This window comes from Mesoplodon mirus (assembly GCF_964341445.2).
Source record: "Mesoplodon mirus genome assembly, chromosome: 19".
Classification (NCBI taxonomy): Eukaryota; Metazoa; Chordata; class Mammalia; order Artiodactyla; family Ziphiidae; genus Mesoplodon; species Mesoplodon mirus.
The window spans coordinates 12,954,886-12,977,455 of NC_138995.1; the positions used below are offsets into that span (position 1 = coordinate 12,954,886).

A 22,570-nucleotide genomic window follows, 5' to 3' on the forward strand; every position below is an offset into this window, starting at 1 on the left:
CATGACTCACGGGCCCAGCCGCTCCGCGGCATGTGGGATCTTCCCGGACTGGGGCACGAACCCGCGTCCCCTGCATTGGCAGGCGGACTCTCAACCACCGCGCCACCAGGGAAGCCCTGTCCCCTGTTTTCGACAATAGTCCCGTGACACCTGATAGTGCAGAGCTTCAGCCTTGGCCCTCCTGCCTCTGGTGCTCTGCCATTTCCTGCTTTCATGGCAAATGCTTGAGCTCTAAGTGTGTTTGTTTTTCTGTTAAAAGCATAGACGTCTCTAAGGCTCAGTTTTTGTCTGGCTCACCTGTGTGTTCCCCGCAGCTTCCGTGTTGGAGTGGGTGGAAGAGTGGACGTGAGTGGTTGGGCCCCAGATAGTCGCACAGTCACCTTTTTGCTGCGTGGCCTTGACAAGTTACATCGTTTAGTAATTCAGCTTCCACCCTTGAAAAAGAGATTCATAACACCCACTGTATGATTGTTGTAAGCATTAGATGGGATGAAACTCTTAAAGCTCTAAACATCTGTCTGAACTGCGGTCCGCAGTCAGTACATTTTTAACTACTAGCAATAGCGGTAGTTAATTTAGTAGTTAAATTACTCTGTGTGGTGTGAAGTGATACAGGATGAAAAGTTGTCACTTCTACCCTTCAACTATGAAGGTGGTTTAATAGGCAGGCTGGCAGTGATCTCCCTCAAGGAGTGATCCTCATGTGTTCACAGAAGTCTTTGTTTCTCCTATAATGTTTCTAAGTGTGAAAGGGGCGTTTCCTGTGTGTCTGTCACAGGATCATGGCCATGGGGGCTGACTCAAATGCACTTAGAGGACAGAAAGCATGGAGTTTGAAGGCTATGCTTATTTCTTTTCTGTTTTTTTTAAAAATATATATTTATTTATTTGGCTGCATTGGGTCTTAGTTGTGGCACGCAGGATCTTCGTTGAGTCATGGGGGATCTTTCATTGTGGTGCACAGGCTTCTGTCTAGTTGTGGCATGTGGGCTCAGTAGTTGTGGTGCGCGGGCTGTCTAGTTGTGGCACAAGGGCTTAGTTGCCCTGCAGCATGTGAGATCTTAGTTCTCCAACCAGGGATTGAACCCACATCCCCTGCATTGGAAGGAGGATTCTTAACCACTGGACCACCAGGGAAGTCCCGGCTATGCTTATTTTGATAGTTGAGTTTTTTTTGTTTTTTTTAATGGCATTTATTTCACAAATTATCCTGCTTTCTTTCTTCCAGTTCTGGGATTACCGCCAGCCTCGGAAATACCTCAATATTCTCCCTTGCCAGGTGCCTGTCTGGAAGGCCAGATACACTGTGAGTGAGATGCCCTACCTCTTGCTCGGAAACATTATCTAAGTGTTTTGGACAGAAGGGGCCGGGGACATTTCCTCTTATTTTTTTGTGAGGCAGTATTCTCCTTCTGTCTTGGTTTAGAAGTGGGACAAAGGTGGTAATGACGGCAAAAAGCTGTTATCTATTTAAAAATTTGCCCTTGGGTCGTTGGGTGAGACTCTATACGAGAAGTGCTAGACTAGCTGGGCTGGGGAGCTGGGCAGTGTGAAGGTGGTCAGTAAGGGAGGGGAAGAGGGTAAGCTGGAGGGTTGAGAGGCTGGAGGTCAGTGGATCGTGGTGGAAAGAACTCTGGCTTTAGATTCAGAAGACCTTGGTTTAGGGCTTGGCAATGCCATTTAATTTTTTTCTCCAGCTTTACTGAGATATAATTGACATATAACATGGCATAAGTTCAAGGTATACAACATGTTGATATGTTACACTTACATATTGCCGTACAGTTACCACTGTAGCATTTGTTAACACTTCCATCGTCACATAATTACCATCTCTTTTCTGCAGTGAGAACACTTAAGATCTCCTCTCTTTTAACTCTCAAGTATATCATATGGTGCTATTAACCATAATCACACGCTGTACATTAGATCTCCAGAGCTTATTCATCTTATAACCAGAAGTTTGTACCCTTTGACCAGCATCTCCCTGTTTCTCCCACCCCCAACCCCTGGTAACCACCGTTCTACTCTGTTTCTATGAGTTCAGCTTTTTAGATTCCATGTATAAATGATATCATACAGTATTTATCTTTGTCTGACTTATTTCACTTACCATAATGCCCTCAAGGTCCATCCATATTGTGACAAATGGCAGGGTTTCCTTGTTTCTTGTCGCTGAATAATATTCCATTGTATATGTACCACATCTTCTTTATTCATTCATCCATTAACGGACATGTAGGTTGTTTCTATATCTTGGCTATTGTGAATAATGCTGTAATGAGCCATTTAATACTTGTGTGGCCTTGGGCAAGCCACCTGTGTTTTTTGAGTAATAGTTTCCTCCTGTGTCAAACATGAATAATAGTGTTTAAAATGCCTTGCTCTTTTTTAAAATTGTGATAAAATTCCTTATTTTTAAGTGTCCAATTTGGTGGCGTTTAGTACCTGTACAATATGTTTTCCCTTTGGAAAAAAAACATGTATGAAAATGCTGTATAAACCACAAAATGCTACAAGTATAGTGGATAGGCTGTTACCGACCTTCCAACTTTGTTGCCAGATTGATCATTGATCAGAGATAATATATTTCCTTCAGTGTCAACTTGAAAGGGAGCACAGGGATGAATGAAGGTATCTTTATGCATTAGGCTGCCACCTGCTGCGTCATGGAGTGAAGAAGAGAATTGGGGTATTACTTGGCCTTCGCATCTGGGAGCACTGGGGAGGAAGTCAGGCTTTGCTCTTGTGAATTGAAATACTTCTCTGGATTAATATGTTTGCTTTAAAAAACAAACAGGAAAGCTCAGGAGTGCTGCCGAGAGGGCAGGAGAAAATAAATGTGCTCTTAGGTGGCTTTGACTTAATTCCTTAAAGAACAGAGTCTGCCTATCAACCAAATGAGCCCCTTAGCTACCTCGCAGATTGGGTGTTTATAAGTGGAAAGTGTCAGTCCTGAAATTGGAAGGTTTTCCTTTGCAAAGCTGTGGTCTTGGGGGCAGTGGGAAGGTGCTGCTTCACGTGGATGGTGTGCTTCTGGTGCATTTCCACATGGCAGGGTTTGTTTGCTGTCTGGGGTTACCCTCAGTGTGCTTTGCATGCTTATTCTGGGCATGTACTCAATAACTCTCAGAGGGCACTCGAGAGGAGCCGGGGAGTTCCCGTGTGCAGCCCCTAGAGCCATTTGCTTATTTTACATTAAAAAACGTTCTTCTCCAAGTATTTGGCTTAGCTTTATTTTTTACTTGCTTGTGGTCCATTCCATCAGCAAAGAAAAAAAAAAAAGGAAAGCAAATGAAAAGTAGATGTGATGGTCAACTGACAGTATTTGGAAAAATGTTCCCCAGATGGGTTGGGGCCTCCCATCATCCAGTTTATTTTAATTAGGCGAGAATTCCAACGTGGGTAACTCAAGACTCAGCGGATTCTCCCTGGAACAATGCCTGCTTTTCCCTCTTCTGCCACAGCCTTTCAGCAATGGATTGGTGACCGTGATGGTTCCCCAGCTGCGGAGGGAGAACAGCCTGCTCTTGTGGAATGTCTTTGACTTGAACACGCCGGTCCATACCTTCGTAGGCCATGATGATGTGGTGCTGGAATTCCAGTGGAGGAAACAGAAGGAAGGTGGGTGGGAGGGAGACCGCCAACTGATTTCCTCCTGAGCCCTGCTCACCAGCACCTCCCGTCGGGGTGGGCCACGTGATCGGAGGGGAGGATGCAGGAACAGGGCTGGCTTAGGAGCGGGAGTCAGGGAACCTCCCCCTTTAGTCGTAGGTGGGTGATAGGGTGTGTGGCTGTGCTTCTTCCCCCCAAGTCCATCCTCTTGTGTTCTGTGCAGTCTCTCTCCTGTGTGGAAGGGATCTGGAGAGGTTGGTAGCCTTGCTGTTGGATCATTTCTAGAGCTGAAAAACTCTGGGGTCATCGCACGCTCAGAAATCCCTGGCACTTGCTCCTTCCCCCCGTTTTTGTTTGTTTGTTTTGTTGTGTTTTGTTTTGGCTGCAACGTGCGGCTTGTGGTATTTTAGTTCCCCCATCAGGGATCAAACCTGGGCCCTTGGCAGTAAGAGCGTGGAGTCCTAACCACTGGACTGCCAAGGAATTCTCCCTTCCCCCTCTATTGATGAGGGAGATGCAAGGTCATCGTCAGTACCACCTACCACGTATTCCCAGTTCTCTTCACAAACACACAGTGGTATTTCACCTCCCAACCCGTTGAAGATAGGTTTGGCCACGTGACCTGCTTGGATCTCGAAATATGAATGAAAGTGATGCAGTCTCTTTTGGGTTGAAGTGGTAACAGCCAGTGTGCAATTATTTACCCTCTCTGCTTCTTCCAAGGTACCTGGAGAAACTCCATGTGGCGCTGCTCCCACCAGGGTGGGGGTGAGGTGAAGATGTAGGGAGAGCAGGAGAGCCTTGCATTAAGCCACTGAGATTTGGGGCTGTTTGTTATTGCAGCTTAATCTAGCTAGCCCTCATTCATGCATCATAAGTATAATGGGGGTCAGGAAGCCCTCAGCCTCAGTTTCTCCACCAACTCACCATGCAAACTTAGTTTCAACCTCCCTTGTCTTGAGATCTTATTGCCACACTCTCTAAATGTTTTCCAGACCAGAAGTTTATTTCATGGTCTTTCCATATCACAAAAGGAAAACCGGACAGTGGAGTGGTATGACTTGTCCAGAGTCCAGGAGAGGTCTCTGGTGGACCTGGGATTAGAGCAGTCATCTTATCCCAGCTCGTTTGTGACCTTCACAAGCCTCTTCTAGGATAGTTTTTTTGTTTTTTTAAATTTTAATTAATTTATTTATTTTAAAATATTTATTCATTTATTTGCATTGGGTCTTAGTTGCGGCACGCAGGATGTTTGTTGTGGCATGCAGGATCTTTCACTGTGGCGCGTGGGGTCTTCATTGCAGCACACGGGCTTCTCTCTAGTTGTGACTCAGGGACTCTAGAGCGCACGGGCTTAGTTGCCCCGCAGCATGTGGGATCTTAGTTCCCCGACCAGGGATTGAACCCATGTCCCCTGCATTGAAAGGCGAATTCTTAACCACTGGACCACCAGGGAAGTCCCTAGGATTGTTTTTGAAGGGAATCTTTTGATCATGCTCTTAATTTTCCCATCTTCATTTCCATAATCTGACTTGCTTCTAGAAACACAAGGCTGCTTGGTCTCTATCCCATCAACTTCCATGCTTGACTTCATCTTTCAACTCTTTGTCCTGCATTTTGCCATTGAAAAGAGATGATAGAGTTTCCCCATGGTCTGGCAGCGAGAGGTTGGCCTGTAGTTTCGGACTGAAATAAAAAGTTTTTAGCAACCCATTTTCAGTTGTCTGTGTCATCTGTAAGCTGGCAGGGTGAATTGTATAAATTGGGGCTGTCTAGCCAGTAGTGAAATTTTGAGTACAAGTTATAGATGTTTTTTTAAAATTCCTTTTTATTGTGAGATATATCTTCTACAAAATTGCATAAAACATGTACAGTTTATAATGTGAAAATCTGTGTGACTACCACCAAGGTCAAGAAAGAAAGAAAGCATTGCTAGAACCCGGAAGCTTCCCGATCACAATCCTTTCCCTTTCCTAGAGGTAAACACTATCCTAATATTTACGATAGTGATTTCTGTTTTTATTTTTACAGTTTACCACCCATTTCTGCATCCCTAAAAATAGTTTAGGTTTGTTTGTTTTTGAACCTTTTATAAATGTAATCATCCTGCATGTATTCCTTTTTTTAAAAAAAATTATTTATTTAGTTGCAGCATGCGGACTCTTAGTTGCAGCATGCATGCGGGATCTAGTTCCCTGACTAGGGATTGAACCTGGGCCCCCTGCATTGGGAGCCCATAGTCTTACCCACTGGACCACCAGGGAAGTCCCCATCCTGCATGTATTCTTATATTTTAGTTCTTTCTCAACCTAATGGTGTTCCATTTTCTTTTTACTGCCATGTCTTCTTAGTCAGTTTTTATTGGACCACCTCAGGCTTTGATGTTGGTTTTTCACTGTGGTGAAGGAGCTCTCAGAGGTAGGAGAGAATCAGGATGTTGTGGTCCAAGGAAAAGGATGCTTCATGAAGGAATCGGAGGTCATTGGTTTTGGGTTTTGCTGAAGGATCTCCATGCAAAGTAAGAGAGAAGCACTTAATTATATAAATAGGTATAAATAGGAAGCCATACGATCATTAAGAGACCAGTTCCAAAAGCTGATTGAGGAGGGAAGCCTGATTGTAAGACAGCAGAAGCAGAGGCAGCACGAACTGGTTTTGTGAATGGGGTTGCCTTCAGAGGCAAGGAGAAGACTAAATTCCTTGGAGGAGGCTGCTGCCCTCTCTGTTTGAAGGCAAGGAGAAGAGGCAAGAAAGGGAGTAGGTGTGAAAGCAAAGGCCCTTTGAAAATAGGAGGGAAGAGGGCCGAAGACCCAAGGAGAGGAGTTGGGTTTAGAAAGGAATTAGGCATAACTTTTCTTCAAAGTCAGGGACATGAAAAGAGGCTGGATGTGGAGTCAGAAAATTGTTGCTGGGACTTCCCTGGTGGTCCAGTGGTTAGGACTCCGCGCTTTCACTGCCGCAGGCCCGGGTTCAGTCCCTGGTCGGGAAACTAAGATCCTGCAAGCCATGCAGTGATGCCAAAAAAGAAAAAAGAAAAGAAAATTGTTGTTATGAACATGGGCTAGATGGTGGTTCTCATGACAGGTAGTAGCTCAGAATAGTTGCTGTCTTGATAGTTGTGCACAGGGATGTATTAAAACATGGAGGAATGAAGAACTGGTTGAAGGCAGTGACACAGAGAAGGAACTTTGGCCCTCACTCACTGTTCTTTGTTGCCTCGGTTTCCCCATCCATAATATGAGGGAATGGATGAAATTATTTCTAGATTCTTTGCTCCCTAAAGATGGCCATAAAGAAGATTCTAGATACTGCAGAATTACCCTGAAATGTTCTGATCTTTCATAAAGCTCTTTCAGAAAGCACCTTGGACCTTTTTATTGATAGGATAATTTCCGTTTGACCAGACCTATCATGTGAAAATACAATTCAGTCAGTTAAGAACATTAAAGATTGATTATTCCTTTTATAAAGAGATGCATTTCTTTACCAAAAAATTATTTTAAACAGTAAGATGTCACGATGCATTTAAAACAATTCATTTTACAAGCAACCTATTCATCCCCAGCCCCTCTGGAGCACGCAAAAGGAAGAACATTTGTGGAGGTGAAAGTTCAGTGAGACATTAAATCCCAGCATCACTCTTCACTTGCTAATTTGTGAGCTATTATTTCACTTCATTTAAGTTTCTGCTCAGGACTTCCCTGGTGGCACAGTGGTTAAGAATCTGCCTGCCAGTGCACGGGACATGGGTTCGAGTCCTGGTCCGGGAAGATCCCACATGCCATGGAGCAACTAAGCCCGTGCACCACAACTACTGAGCCTGCGCTCTACAGCCCGCAAGCCACAACTACTGAGCCCGCGTGCCACAACTACTGAAGCCCGCATGCCTAGAGTCCGTGCTCCACAACAAGAGAAGCCACCACGATTAGAAGACCGTGCTTAGCCACGAAGACCCAACGCAGCCAAAGATAAATAAATAAATTTATAAAAAAAAGAAATAAGGGCTTCCCTGGTGGCGCAGTGGTTGAGAGTCTGCCTGCCCATACAAGGAACACAGGTTCGTGCCCCGGTCCGGGAAGATCCCACATGCCACGGAGCGGCTGGGCCCATGAGCCATGGCCACTGAGCCTGTGCGTCCAGAGCCTGTGCTCCGCAATGGGAGAGGCCACAACAGTGAGAGGCCCGCGTACTGCAAAACAAAAAAAAGAAAGAAAAATAAGGTTCTGCTCAAAGGTGACTTCCTCAGGGAAGTCCTGTCTAAAAATAATTCCCCTGTCAGTCTCTATCCTCTTATCCCATGTTATCTTTTTCATAACATTGTCACTACCGGACACGTTATTGTATGTTTGTCTGTTTCCACCACTGGAATGTGAGATCTGTAAAGACAGAGATTCTTGTATTCATGTTATAGCCCTAGTGCCTAGAACAGTACCTGGCATATAGGAGATGTTCCATAAATGTTTGTTAAATGGATGAATGGATGAATGAATCTCATCCCGTCGCAACCTGTAAGAAACTTGATGTTGAATCCAGAAAAACCTCCACGATTCTTATATGGTTATCTCTAGGGTCCAAGGACTACCAGCTGGTTACGTGGTCACGGGATCAGACCTTGAGAATGTGGCGGGTGGATTCCCAGATGCAGAGGGTATGTATTCAATGATGCTGTGGAGGAACGTTAACTGGATACACCAGAAACTTAAGATAGAAGATTTGGTAGTTGAAGAAGTTAGAGGGTATGTAATGGACATTTAATACGTACCTGCTGGTTGGCCAAGTGGCTTGTGTATGCTACACTGAGGCTTTGAGGTATTCAAGAGCCCACTTCAGTATTCAGCACTTGAAGGCTTCAAAGCCTCTGAATGTCTTTTTTTCCTCTTGTCCTGGTCTAAGGTCGTGTGGGTTAGCATACTGAGCAAGTGGCTTGGGGGCTTCATTTCTTTCTCTTATAAATGGGCTAGAAAATCTGTCCTGGCACTAGGCAGTGTTCAGAGTTCTCCACGTTCATCAACACCTGTTAAGTGAAGCCCTTTCCAGTTTTTGCCCCATAAGTTGTATCTGTTCTTGTATGAAGCACAGTGGTCCCTGTGTGAACTGCTTCCGTGGCCCTTGCTTTGGTCTGCCCCGTCACGGGGTTCTGTCTTCTCATCCGGTGGCTAACTTCCTTGAAGGTGGGATCGCTGTCTCACTTGTATTGCATCCCATACAGCACTCTGTACAGAGTGGATAGAAAATGCTGGGTCAGATTTGCTCCACTGCTTAGTACCAAGTCATTCATGAGCAATTTTGGTCAAATATCATCACCTTATTGCCTTTTAAATCTGTTTTCTCCAAAAAGTACCATTTGCTTCAAATGCTTTGAGGTCATGATATTTTTGCTCTTGGGTTGGCTGAATAACTCCATCAAGGCTGGAGTTTAAAAGGTTTTCTGAGATTTGCGTAAACTATGAACAGGATAAAACATTTTCCAGGGTAGACTAATAGAGTCTGTTACCCTGTGTATTTAACCAGGGAGAATTGGTGATGGGCAAAACTCATTTTGATCGTATCTGTTTGGGGCTGACATCTCTCTCCTTTGTGATTCCCATTTTTAAGTCAGAACTCAACCAAACACGACAGTACTTTCCACTGACTTCTCTAGACCTAGATCTCCTCCCCTCTTGCAGCTTTGTGCAAATGACATCTTAGATGGTGTTGATGAGTTCATTGAGAGCATTGCTCTTCTGCCGGAACCAGAGAAGACCCTTCACACTCAGGATACGGATCACCAGCACAACTCCAGCCACGGGGAGGAAGAAGGTAATTGGTCACACTCATGTTTTAGGTGTGGTGCCCCTCTCTGCATCTCCGAGTTGTGGCAGATACCCCAGAACTGCTCTCTGAATCCATTTCAGAAATCTTTTCCAACAAGTTACCCTCTCTCTCCTGCTAGTCTTAAAGGAAGACCCCCCAAGCAGTCTCCTGGAAGAGAAGAAATCAGAGCAGCTGGGCCTGCCTCAGACTCTGCAGCAGGAGTTCTCCCTGATCAACGTGCAGATCCGCAATGTGAACGTGGAGGTGCTCGGGCTTAGCGAACTGTCTCTCGCTTGCGGTTGGTGGTTGGTGGGTGAGGGGACTGTTTCAGCCATGATTTAGGCTAGCAATATAGCTTTGCTGCTCTAACAGGGAAGTCTTCTGTGCTTGCTTTTTTTGTTTTCTAGGTTATCTAAGGACATAGATATTTTACAAATGCAGATTATTTTCCCTTACCCTATTATTTTCTCATAAGATGAACCAAGGGATAAACTGATGCTCAAATAAAATCTCCTTAGATGCTCTGACACCTCATTTTACTCTATGTGAAGATGCTCAGCTCCTGGAAAGTTTACTGTTTTGGCGGGGGTTACTGGCAAAGTTAATGGCAGGGCTGAGTTTGGAAGCCAGCCTCCTGACTCTCCAAGGCTCTTAGTACTTTGATGTACAATCTTGCCTTGTAAGCTGGTCATTTCCTCAGAGATTTAGATGCATGTTAAGAAGGTGACCAAGGGGCCTCCCTGGTGGCGCAGTGGTTGAGAGTCCGCCTGCCGATGCAGGGGATACGGGTTCGTGCCCTGGTCTGGGAGGATCCCATATGCCGCGGAGCGGCTGGGCCCGTGAGCCATGGCCGCTGGGCCTGCGCATCCGGAGCCTGTGCTCCGCAACGGGAGAGGCCACAACAGTGAGAGGCCCGCATACCGCAAAAAGAAAAAAAAAAAAAAAAAGAAGGTGACCAAGCCTCTTTGTTCATTTAACACATGGAGAGATTTACTCTTTTCCTTTTGGGCAGGTATTGAAATTCTGTGCTTCAGGGAATTGAGTCTGTGAAGGAGTTTTAAAACTTGATTAGTTTTTCTTTTGCCCAGATTCAATTAACAGTAGGCCTGGATCTGTGCACTTACATAATTGTCTCATTTGGCCTTTAAAACAGCTCTGCAGTAAGTGGTTTTATCCCCACTCTACAGATGAGGAAACAGAGACACTACAAAATGAAATAACTTGTCCAAGGTCAACAGCTATTTGAATCCGAGTCTCCAGATTTCCCATATGTGTGGCTCTTTTTGCCATCCTCCAGCTGCTGTCTCTAGTTGGCAGCACAAGAAATCAAAAGCGATAAAGGATTCCTTGATTAATTGCTTATCTAGATCAGCTCAGTTTATATTCCCTTTGTCCCAGTTGAGAATAGTTTGGATATAAGTGATCTAGTCTAAGAAGGAGATCTTGATTCCTTTCCCAGGACTGCTTTTTAAAAATCACTGAGTGGGGGGGCTTCCCTGGTGGTGCAGTGGTTGCGAGTCCGCCTGCCGATGCAGGGGACACGGGTTCGTGCCCCGGTCCGGGAGGATCCCGCATGCCGCGGAGCGGCTGGGCCCGTGAGCCATGGCCGCTGAGCCTGCGCATCCAGAGACTGTGCTCCGCAACGGGAGAGACCACAACAGTGAGAGGCCCGCGTACCGCAAAAAAAAAAAAGAAAAAAAAAATTACTGAGAGGGACTTCCCTGGTGATCCAGTGGTTAAGGCTCTGCACTTCCACTCTAGGGGGCGCGGGTTCGATCCCTGGTTGGAGAACTAAGATCCCATATGCTGCGTGGCATGGCCAAATAAAAAAGTAAAATAAAAATTACTGAGCTATAATTCACATACCACAAAATTCACCCTTTTAAAGTTTACAGGGACTTCCCTGGTGGTCCAGTGGTTGAGACTTCGCCTTCCAATGCAGGGGGTATGGGTTCAATCCTTGGTTGGGGAGCTAAGATCCCACATGCCTTGAGGCCAAAAAACCAAAACATAAAACAGAAGCAGTGTTGTAACAAATTCAATAAAGACTTTAAAAATGGTCCACATCAAAAAAAAATCTTAAAAAAAATAAAGTGTACAATTTAGTGGTTCTTAGTACATTCACAAAGCCATGCAGCCATCACCAGTGCTACTTCCAGAGCATTTGCATCATCTCCAAAGAAACCCTACATCCCCTAGCAGCCTCTCCCCATTTCCTCTCTCCCCAGCCCCTGGCAGCCCCCATCTCCTTTAGAGAGGAGGATTTTCCCAGGAGTACTTTTTTTTTTTGACATCTTTATTGGAGTATAACTGCTTTACATTGTTGTGTTAGTTGCTGCTGTATAACAAAGTGAATCAGCTATATGTATACATATATCCCCATATCCCCTCCCTCTTGTGTCTCCCTCCCACCCTCCCTATCCCAACCCGCTAGGTGGTCACAAAGCACCGAGCTGATCTCCCTGTGCCATGTGGCTGCTTCCCACTAGCTAGCTATTTTACATTTGGTAGTGTATATATTTCATTGCCACTCTCTCACTTAGTCCCAGCTTACCCTTCCCCCTCCCCGTGTCCTCAAGTCCATTCTCTATGTCTGTGTCTTTATTCCTGTCCTGCCCCTAGGTTCTTCATAACCATTTTTTTTTTAGATTCTATATATATGTGTTAGCATACAGTAGCTAACACATGTTAGCATACATTTCTCTTTCTGACTTACTTCACTCTGTATGACAGACTCTAGGTCCATCCACCTCACTACAAATAACTCAGTTTTGTTTCTTTTTATGGCTCAGTAATATTCCATTGTGTATATGTTCCACATCTTCTTTATCCATTCATCTGTTGAAGGAGACTAGGTTGCTTCCATATCCTGGCTCTTGTAAACAGTGCTGCAATGAACATTGTGGTACATGTCTCTTTTTGAATTATGGTTTTCTCAAAGTACATGCCCAGTAGTGAGATTGCTGGGTCATATGGTAGTTCTATTTTAGATTTTTGAGGAACCTCCATACTGTTCTCCGTAGTGGCTGTATCAATTTACATTCCCACCAACAGTGCAGGAGGTTACCCTTTTCTCCACACCCTCTCCAGCATTTATTGTTTGTAGATTTTTTGATGATGGCCATTCTGACCGGTGTGAGATGATATCTCATTATAGTTTGGATTTGCATTTCTCTAATGATTAGTGATGTTGAGCATCCTTTCACATGTTTGTTGGCAGTCTGTATATCTTCTTTGGAGAAATGTCTATTTAGGTCTTCTGCCCAGTTTTGGATTGGGTTGTTCGTTTTTTTGATATTGAGCTGCATGAGTTGTGTGTATATTTCGGAGATTAATCCTTTGTCAGTTGCTTCGTTTGCAAATATTTTCTCCCATTCTGAGGTTTGTCTTTTTGTCCTGTTATTGGTTTCCTTTGCTGTGCAAAAGCTTTTAAGTTTCATTAGGTCCTATTTGTTTATTTTTGTTTTTATTTCCATTTCTCTAGGAGGTAGGTCAAAAAGGATCTTGCTGTGATTTATGTCATAGAGTGTTCTGCCTATGTTTTCTTCTAAGAGTTTTATAGTGTCTGGCCTTACATTTAGGTCTTTAATCCATTTTGAGTTTATTTTTGTGTATGGTGTTAGGGAGTGTTCTAATTTCATTCTTTTACATGTAGCTGTCCAGTTTTCCCAGCACCATTTATTGAAGAGGCTGTCTTTTCTCCACTGTATATTCTTGCCTCCTTTATCAAAGATAAGGTAACCATATGTGTGTGGGTTTATCTCTGGGCTTTCTATCCTGTTCCATTGATCTATATTTCTGTTTTTGTGCCAGTACCATACTGTCTTGATGACTGTAGCTTTGTAGTATAGTCTGAAGTCAGGGAGCCTGATTCCTCCAGCTCCGTTTTTCTTTCTCAAGATTGCTTTGGCTCTTCAGGGTCTTTTGTGTTTCCATACATATTGTGCAATTTTTTGTTCTAGTTCTGTGAAAAATGCCATTGGTAGTTTGATAGGGATTGCGTTGAATCTGTAGATGGCTTTGGGCAGTATAGTCATTTTCACAATGTTGATTCTTCCAGTCCAAGAACATGGTATATCTCTCCATCTATTTGTATCATCTTTAATTTCTTTCATCAGTGTCTTATAGTTTTCTGCATACAGGTCTTTTTTCTCCTTAGGTCGGTTTATTCCTAGGTCCCAGGAGTACTTTTAACTTGAGTCAGGTTTTTAACATCTTCCTGCTTTATTTTCCCATCTCAAAATAAATATAACAAGTTTCAGCCTATCTCACAGCTTTGGGATGAAGCTTTTTTAAGTAAAAACACTTTGAATTTATTAAATCGGTGCTAAAATTAAAAATCCGTTTTGAAAATGAGTTGTCCACATCTTCCAAATCCATCTTTGGAGACTCTCTCTCACTCCGTTACCAGGAACCTAGAGCATTCAGTTACCTTATTTAAACCTGTTTGCATCTGAAGACCCTTTGCAGTTCCTCTCCAAAGCAGCTATTGATTTGTCCCCTGCAGATGGACGCAGCAGACAGGAGCTGCACAGTGTCTGTGCACTGCAGCAACCACCGCGTCAAGATGCTGGTGAAGTTCCCTGCGCAGTACCCGAACCACGCGGCCCCTTCCTTCCAGTTCATTAACCCCACCACCATCACATCCACCATGAAAGCGAAGCTGCTCAAGGTGGGCATCTGTGTTCACAAGTCAGAAGTGGAGAGCACTGCTCGTGTGCATCAGTGTCTGAGTCGAGCAGTGAAGTTGAGTGAAAAAACCAGTCGATAAGATTTGGACATCATGTGTCCTTCCACCTAGCAGGGTTAACAACTGTATTCTTTTTGTGTAGAAAACATTGAGCGCTGGTTCTTAATCTCTTTGGGTCATGGACCGCCCCCTTCTAAAGTCTAATGAAAACCATACACCCTTCCACAGAAAAATTTGCACAGATATTGCGTATAACTTCAGAAATATTGCATATAAATCATAGGCAATTATGTAATTGCATATAATCTGCTCACAGATCTCATTAAAGCTATGCATTAATCCCAGGTTAATACAATACAATCTCATTTATTTGGAAACTATATTCTGAAGCTAAAAGATACTTTCTAATCAGAAAAAAAGTATGTAAGGTCATTAAAAAAAATCTGTTCCATAAAAGGAGATGTTGTTACTTAGAGTGAGGCTGGCTGGCTGGACAGGTGAGGTGTGTGATAGGACAGCAGTGCCTGAATGGAGGGGTACAGCCTGGTATCTCGTCTTTACCCTTACAGGTTCAGAAACTTGATTTGTCAGTTCACGCAGAGCTAATCAGGTGGAATCCTCATAAAAAAGCCCCATGAGCTGAGATATGTCTTTTTCAGTCTGAGCAGCATCACATGTGAAATAGCAGAAATATCCTGACAGCACCAAGTTGACCTGAATGCTATTCATTTTTTGCCTAGTTTGTGTTATATACAGTTGATTGTTCTATCTTCTTGGGGTATGATAGGTAACCAAGAAATTGTTCAAGCTTTGTAAGGGTCTGTGAAATGCTAATTACTCAGGTTTTGTGGTACTTGACATTTTGTCCTTGGAGTCTGAACATTTCGTTGCCTGTTTGGACATACAAAAAAGATAGATTTTTCGATTGGTATAAAAATGATAGGATAAGCAAGTGTTTTAAAAGTCTAATTCAGTGCTGTCCAATAGAAATGTGATGCAGACTACATGTAATTTTCAATTTTCTAGTAGCCATACTAATAAAAAAAAAGCAGGTAAATGAATTTCAATAATATTTTAATTTAATCCAGTATATCCAAAGTATTATCATATCAACATGTAAGCAGTATAAAAATGATTGCGATAGCTTACCTTCTTTTTTTTTTTTCTTTTTGGTACTAAGTCTTCAACTTTTGGTGTGAATTTTATGCTTACAGCACATCGCAATCCAAACTAGCCACACTTCATGTGCTTTATAGCCCGGTAATGACTTCCATGTTAGACAGCCCAGGTCCAAGTTACATGCCTATCTTCAGTATGTATATGTCAGTTTATATCGATAGCATGTGCTTTAAAATGTTAAGCTCCATATATATATGTATATAAAATATATATGTTATTAAAGTATAGTTGATTTACAGTGTTGTGCCCCAATCTCTGCTGTACAGCAAAGTGACTCAGTTATACACATATATACATTCTTTTTTTAATATTCTTTTCCATTATGGTTTATTCCAGGAGACTGGATATAGTTCCCTGTGCTATACAGTAGGACCTTGTTGTTTATCCATTCTAAATGAAATAGTTTACATGTACCAACCCCAAGTTCCCAGGCGATCTGTCTCCCTTCCCCCTCACCCTTGGCAACCCCAAGTCTGTTCTCTATGTCTGTGAGTCTGTTTCTGTTTTATAGATAGGTTCATTTGTGCCATATTTTAGATTCCACATATAAGTGATATCATATGGTATTTGTCTTTCTCTTTCTGACTTACTTCAATTAGTATGATAATTTCTAGTTGCATCCATGTTGCTGCAAATGGCATTATTTTGTTCTTTTTTTATGGCTGAGTAGTGTTCCATTGTATGTATGTCCCACATCTTCTTTATCAATTTATTTGTCAATGGACATTTAGGTTGTTTCCATGTTTGGGCTATTGTGAATAGTGCTGCTATGAACATAGGGGTGCATGTATCTTTTTGAATTACAGTTTTGTCCAGGTATATTAGGCTTTATATTTTTAAAGGACCCCCCCAAAAAAAGGTACATTTTAATTTTCACTAAAGTGAAATCTGTTCCCCCTGGCATGTATGTATCACATGGAACAGTTTTCAGTCCAGACTGGAGGATATCACTCTAAGTGATGCTGAGATTTCTCATGGAGGAGGGTGGGGTCGGGGGAGAGCAAAGGAGTAGAATTCACTATAAAGGAAGAATGGTGGTTCTAATCGTGCTCTCTCAGAGCCAGTGCATGTGCCTGCCATGGCAAAGGAAAGGGCTTCTGGAAGAGGATTCACAAATGAATCTTCTCTCTGAGCCTCTCGGGGAGGGGGAAGGTGGTGTGTTGTGTTGGCAGCCTCAGACACAGCCACGCTCCGGTGCCCCAGCATCGTCGCTGCTTCCGATGCTTCACACAATAAAAAAGAATCAGGAGAAAGAATGTTGCTCTTCTTGACTGCGTTTTGTGCCTTTTCCAGATCCTGAAAGACACTTCCCTGCAAAAAGTGAAACGCAACCAGAGCTGTTTGGAGCCCTGCCTGCGCCAGCTCGTCTCCTGCCTTGAGTCTTTTGTGGTGGGATACTTGTTACCAACCTATGCTTTGGGGTTTCGTTTCCTTTCCTCCTCCCTAAAATCCTGGGCTCCCTGATCTTGGAATAATGTGTCCTGTTTTGTAATTTGGCTTGAAGACAGATTGTGGGTTTTAGTCTCTTGACTTTAAAATTTCAGAACCAAGAAGACAGCGCTTCCAGCAATCCCTTTGCACTCCCGAACTCTGTCACGCCACCCCTACCGACATTTGCCCGGGTGACCACCGCCTATGGGTCCTACCAGGATGCCAATATTCCCTTTCCCAGGACCTCGGGGGCCAGATTCTGCGGGGCAGGTTGGTCTCTTTTGATTCTCTGATTCTAGATTGAGAGAGAGAGAAGCTAAGAATGTCTGTATAAAAATTTCCATCAGAAAATGTTTCTTTGTTTTTATTTCCTGAGAACTCAAAAGATTTCTGTCATAGTGTTATCTGATGCCAAATTGGCATCTGGGGACATACCCTAAGAATGTTCACCAGATGTACAGACTTAACTTGTTTCATTCTGATGAGTGTGAATTTGAGTCTTGACTCAACCTATTGAAAATACACATAGGAAATATAAAGTACCTGTGAAGACTTTTTCCAAACCACATATATCCCATCTCTCTTGAATCCTGGAGATTCTTATCTTTGTTTTTATTAAGTACGGCTGCCGTTGTGAGCCTATGTAGCTTAGGATACTATGTCTTATCCTTCAGGTATATTGAGGTAGACAAAAGATTGACCAGCGCTTTCTTAGGGTTTCCCACGACCAGCTCATTGACCTTGATGTGCACGTGTGATGTCTCCTTTGACAGGGTACCTGGTGTATTTCACAAGGCCCATGACGATGCACCGAGCAGTGTCTCCGACTGAGCCTACTCCGAGGTGAGTCTGGGAGATGCAGGTGTAAGCTACATTCGTGGGCCAGAAATAGGCAGACATCTGGGAATTTGTCTTTGGACAATTTGTGTTAGTTATCAGTAAACACTCATTATAAGATCTACTCCTGGGCTTCCCTGGTGGCACAGTGGTTGAGAGCCTGCCTTCAGATGCAGGGGACACGGGTTCATGCCCCGGTCCAGGAAATCCCACATGCCGCGGAGCGGCTGGGCCCGTGGGCCATGACCGCTGAGCCTGCGCGTCCGGAACCTGTGCCCCACAACAGAAGAGGCCACAACATTGAGAGGCCTGCATACCACAAAAAAAAAAAAAAAAAAAAAAAAGATTTATTCCCAAAAGATCATGGTTCATTGAATTTCACCCAAGCTGAGATTTCTACTGTAAAGTTACTACTAGAAGGAGTTGCTTGATAAAAACTGTTGTCAAAACAGGGCAAATTCTTTTTTAATGTGCTTTTCCCCTATTGCTAAAGTATTATCTGAATATTAAATAAAACTAGAAAAATAGCAAGAGATCATCTATAGTCCTGTAACACTAATAGGCCACTTCTAACATTACCACACACATGTAGTGTATGCGCAGCCATCCCTAGAGTCAATTTTAGAACCTTTTCATTATCCCAAAAAGAAACTTTGAATCCCTTAAGGGTCACCCCAGTCCCTAAGTCCCCCATTGCTCCAGCCCTGGGCAAACACTGATCTACTTTCTGTCTATAAATTTGCCTATTCTGGACAGTTCATATAAATGGAATTATATGTGTGTTCTTTTGTAACTGACATCTTTCACTTAGTATATTTTCAAGGATCATACATGTTGTAGCATGTATCAGTACTTCATTTCTTCTTATTAACAAATAATATTCCATCACATGTATATACCATGTTTTATTTATTCATACATCGGTCATTGGACATTGGGACTGTTTCCACTTTTTGGCCATTATGAATAATGCTGCTATGAACATTCTGTGCAAATTTTGTGTGGATATATATTTTTTCATTTTTCTTGGATATATACCTAGGAACTGAATGACTGGATCATATTATAAATTTTTTTCTTAATTAATACACTTTATCTTTTAGAGCAATTTTAGGTTCATAGCAAAACTGAGTGCAGAGTACATATACCCCTGTCCCCACACCTTTACAACCTTCCCATATTAGTGGTTTTTTTAAACTTAAATATTATGCTGTAGACTTCTGGTTCTGCAGTGTGATGACCAGGATAACTTGGAAACCCTCCTGCTACAAACACCTGGTTATACTGTATATGATATAATTAGCATACTTAATAATGAATAGCTAAGCTAACAAAAAAGAAAGGACATTGCACCAAGTTCATGAGCAGGTGCTACGGCTGTCCTGGGAGTTTGCCAGTTTCTGCAGTAACCCAGGCAGATGAGAACTTGGCCCTACAAGAAGTGGGAGTTAAATGCCAGAGAACGCCCTACATTACACTAGATTCCTTATTTGAAAGGTTGGACTAGAAAACAATCACCTACTCTTTTTTTTTTTTAATTTATTTTATGTTTTTGGCTGAGTTGGGTCTTTGTTGCTGCATGCAGGCTTCTAGTTGCGGCGAGCAGGGGCTACTCTTCATTGTGGTGCGTGGGCTTCTCACTGCGGTGGCTTCTCTTGTTGTGGAGCACGGGCTCTAGGTGCGCAAGCTTCAGTAGTTTTGGCACACGGGCTCAGTAGTTGTGGCACATGGGCTCAGTATTTGTGGCTTGTGGGCTCTAGAGCGCAGGCTCAGTAGTTGTGGCGCACAGGCTTAGTTGCTCCACGGCATGTGGGATCTTCCCAGAGCAGGGCTCAAACCTGTGTCCCCTGCATTGGCAGGCAGATTCTTAGCCACTGCGCCACCAGGGAAGCCCCCAATCACCTACTCTTAAAAGGAAACAACAGGGACTTCCCTGCTGGCGCAGTGGTTAAGAATCCGCCTGCCAATGCAGGGGACACAGGTTCGAGCCCTGGTCCGGGAAGATCCCACATGCTGTGGAGCAACTAAGCCTGTGCACCAAAATTACTGAAGCCCATGCGCCTAGAGCCCATGCTCCGCAACAAGAGAAGCCACTGCAATGAGAAGCCCGCACACTGCAACGAAGAGTAGCCCCTGCTCACCACAACTAGAGAAAGCCCACACACAGCAACAAAGACCCAATGCAGCCAAAAATAAAATATATTAAAAAAAAAAAAAAAAAAAAAGGAAACAACAGATATCTGTATCTGGACTTTGGGTCAGTGGGAAAATGTTCCTATTAGAACATTTTTCATACTAACAGTATTGTATTGAGGTATAATTTAGGGTACCCAAATGTGAAGTCTGTACCTTGATGATCAGCACCCAGATCAGGATACAGAGCCTTGTCCTCACTCCCAAAAGTTCCCTGGTCCCTTTACCCAGAGGAAATGATTCTTCTGCTTCCATCATTGAAGTTTAGTTTGCCTGTGCTTGAACTTCATCTAAATAGAATCATCCAGCATGTACTATTTTATGTCTGGCTTATTGTGCTCAACTTAACATTTTTGAAATTGATCCATGTGGTTGCATGTATCAGTAGTTCCATGGTATGAAAATAATATAATTTGCTTATTCATACTCCTGTTGATGGACATTTGGATTATTTCCAGTTTTTATTTTATTATATGTAGACCTATACATACAAGTCTTTTTTTGTTTTTTAATTTCATACAAGTCTTTTTATGGACATGTGTATTAATTTTTCTACCCAAGGAGTAGAATCCGTGGGTCATAGGATACGTGCGTGTTTAATTTTATTAGAATTGCCAAAAAGTCTGTCCCCGTGGTTATGCCATGTTATACTCTTCCAGCAACGTTTCAGAGTTCTTGCTGCTCCACATCCTCTCCAAAACTTGGTGTTTTTAGTCTTTTCAGCTTTAGCCATTGTGGTGGGTGTGTAGTATTATCTCATTGTGCTTTAATTTGTGCTTCCATGGTGATGACTAATGATGGTGAACAGCTTTTGTGTGCTAATTGACCACTTGGATATCTTCTTTTGTGATTTGCCTGTTCTAGTATTTTGTCCAGTTGCTTTTAGACTGTGTTTCTTATTATCTGTTTGTGGTAGTTCTTTATCAATACTTATTGCAAATCTTTTGCTGGGTGTATGTATTGATTTTCTCCTAATCTATGGCTTATCTTTGTCCCTCTTTAATGATTTTCAATTTTCAGCAGTTTTTAATTTTGATGCAGTTCAGTTTATCACTTTTCAAGTGTTAGGGTTAGTGCTTCTGGGTCCTGTCTAAAAAAAATCTCTGCCTGTCCCAAGGTCATATAAATATTCTGTGTTTCTCTTAAAAATTTATAGATGTAAATTCCTTATCTAAGGTCTGTAATTAATCTCAAAGTAATTTTTGTGTATGATGTGAGGTAGGGGTCAAATTTTTTTTTTCAGTAGAGATATATAGTTGTTATATATATAGCACCATTTATGGAAAAGATTTTGCTCTTGTTGAATTTGCATTGATACCTTTGTTGAAAATCAATTGACTGTATGTTTTGGATCTATTTCTGGACTCTATTTTTTTCTTTGGTTTATTGGTCTCTCCTTATGCCAAACTACACTGTTAATGTAGGTTTATATAGTAAGTCTTCAAATCTGGTAATGTTAAGTCCTCTAACTTTATTATTCTCATTCAGGATTGTGTTGGCTACTCTAGATCTTTTGCATTTCTGTAAAAATAGAAATCAGCTTACTGGTTCCTACAGAAAAAAGCCTGCTCATATTTTGATTGGAGTTGTGTTGATTCTGTAGATCAACTTGGAGAAAATTGGCACCTTAACAATCTGGAATCTTCTAGTCTATTAACACGGTGTATTTCTCTATTGTTTTGAGTCTTTAATTTCTCTCAGCAATATTTTATATTTTCCATGCACATTTTTTCTTTAAATGTGTTCCTAGGTATTGCATGTGTTTGTTTGCTTTTTGCGGTACGCGGGCCTCTCGCTGTTGTGGCCTCTCCCGTTGCGGAGCACAGGCTCCGGACGCGCAGGCTCAGCGGCCATGGCTCATGGGCCCAGCCGCTCCGCGGCATGTGGGATCTTCCCGGACCGGGGCACGAACCCGTGTCCCCTGCATCGGCAGGCGGACTCTCAACCACTGCGCCACCAGGGAAGCCTGGTATTGCATGTGTTTTGATGCTATCGTAAATGCAATTTTATTATTTTCCAAATGTTTGTTTTTAATATGTAGAAATACAGTAGATTATTGTAGATTGACCTTGTATCTAAATTCACTTATTAGTTTAAGTAATTTATAGACTCCCTTGAATTTTCTATGTATATAGTCATAGAAACATTCTCCGCTTCTGCAGATAAAGCATTTTTCAGTTCTAAAAGTGCTCTTTGATTCCTTTTTGGAGTTTTCATTTTTTCCCCATTTTATCCATCTTTTTCTCCTGATTTCATCAAGAGCTAAGAATGGCATCACTTAGAACTATGGAAAGATCCAAGCCAGTACGGTTAATTGTGCCTTTTCAACCACAGATCTCTGTCAGCTTTGTCTGCCTATCATACTGGCTTGATTGCACCCATGAAGATCCGCACAGAGGCCCCTGGGAACCTCCGTTTGTACAGCGGGAGCCCCACGCGCAGTGAGAAGGAGCAGGTCTCCATCAGCTCCTTCTACTACAAGGAGCGGGTAAGCAGCCGATCCACGGCCTTTGATTCTTATCCCTTCCCCAGATTCTTGTCCTTGGCCTCCCTGCCTGCCATGCACAACAGCTAAATTAGTGATCCCCCTGTGGTCTTTCCCTTTCATACTTAATGTGTTAGAGAAAGACCATTGCTTTGTTCCTTTCGGTTGGTTTTTAACTACTGTAAATTGTATAGGAGGGGGAGGGGTGGTTGGTTGTTATAATCTGTACTCTTCCCTCCCCTTTAACCCTGTCCTGTGATCCCCATACATGAAGTCGATTCCCATCCTCTCAGGTAGAATCATGTAGCTTCAGGTCTTCCTGGGTATTCTGATGTTTGTCAGCAAAT

The 22,570-nt window shown here is 42.8% G+C and overlaps 1 protein-coding gene across 3 annotated transcripts in view; it reads left to right on the forward strand.

Moving 5' to 3' along the window:
* Window positions 1-22,570, forward strand: part of WDR59 (WD repeat domain 59) — an 89,434-nt gene that overhangs the window by 37,776 nt on the left and 29,088 nt on the right. For 2 of the 3 annotated variants that reach the window (XM_082606960.1, XM_082606962.1), the window contains exons 9-18: window positions 1,229-1,306; window positions 3,468-3,624; window positions 8,184-8,263; window positions 9,282-9,414; window positions 9,548-9,717; window positions 13,916-14,080; window positions 16,571-16,666; window positions 16,822-16,978; window positions 17,482-17,551; window positions 22,073-22,226. In XM_082606960.1, the coding sequence (XP_082463086.1) occupies window positions 1,229-1,306; window positions 3,468-3,624; window positions 8,184-8,263; window positions 9,282-9,414; window positions 9,548-9,717; window positions 13,916-14,080; window positions 16,571-16,666; window positions 16,822-16,978; window positions 17,482-17,551; window positions 22,073-22,226 (1,260 nt within the window). The remainder of the gene's footprint in view (window positions 1-1,228; window positions 1,307-3,467; window positions 3,625-8,183; window positions 8,264-9,281; window positions 9,415-9,547; window positions 9,718-13,915; window positions 14,081-16,570; window positions 16,667-16,821; window positions 16,979-17,481; window positions 17,552-22,072; window positions 22,227-22,570) is intronic. The other variant, XM_082606961.1, reaches the window with a different exon arrangement.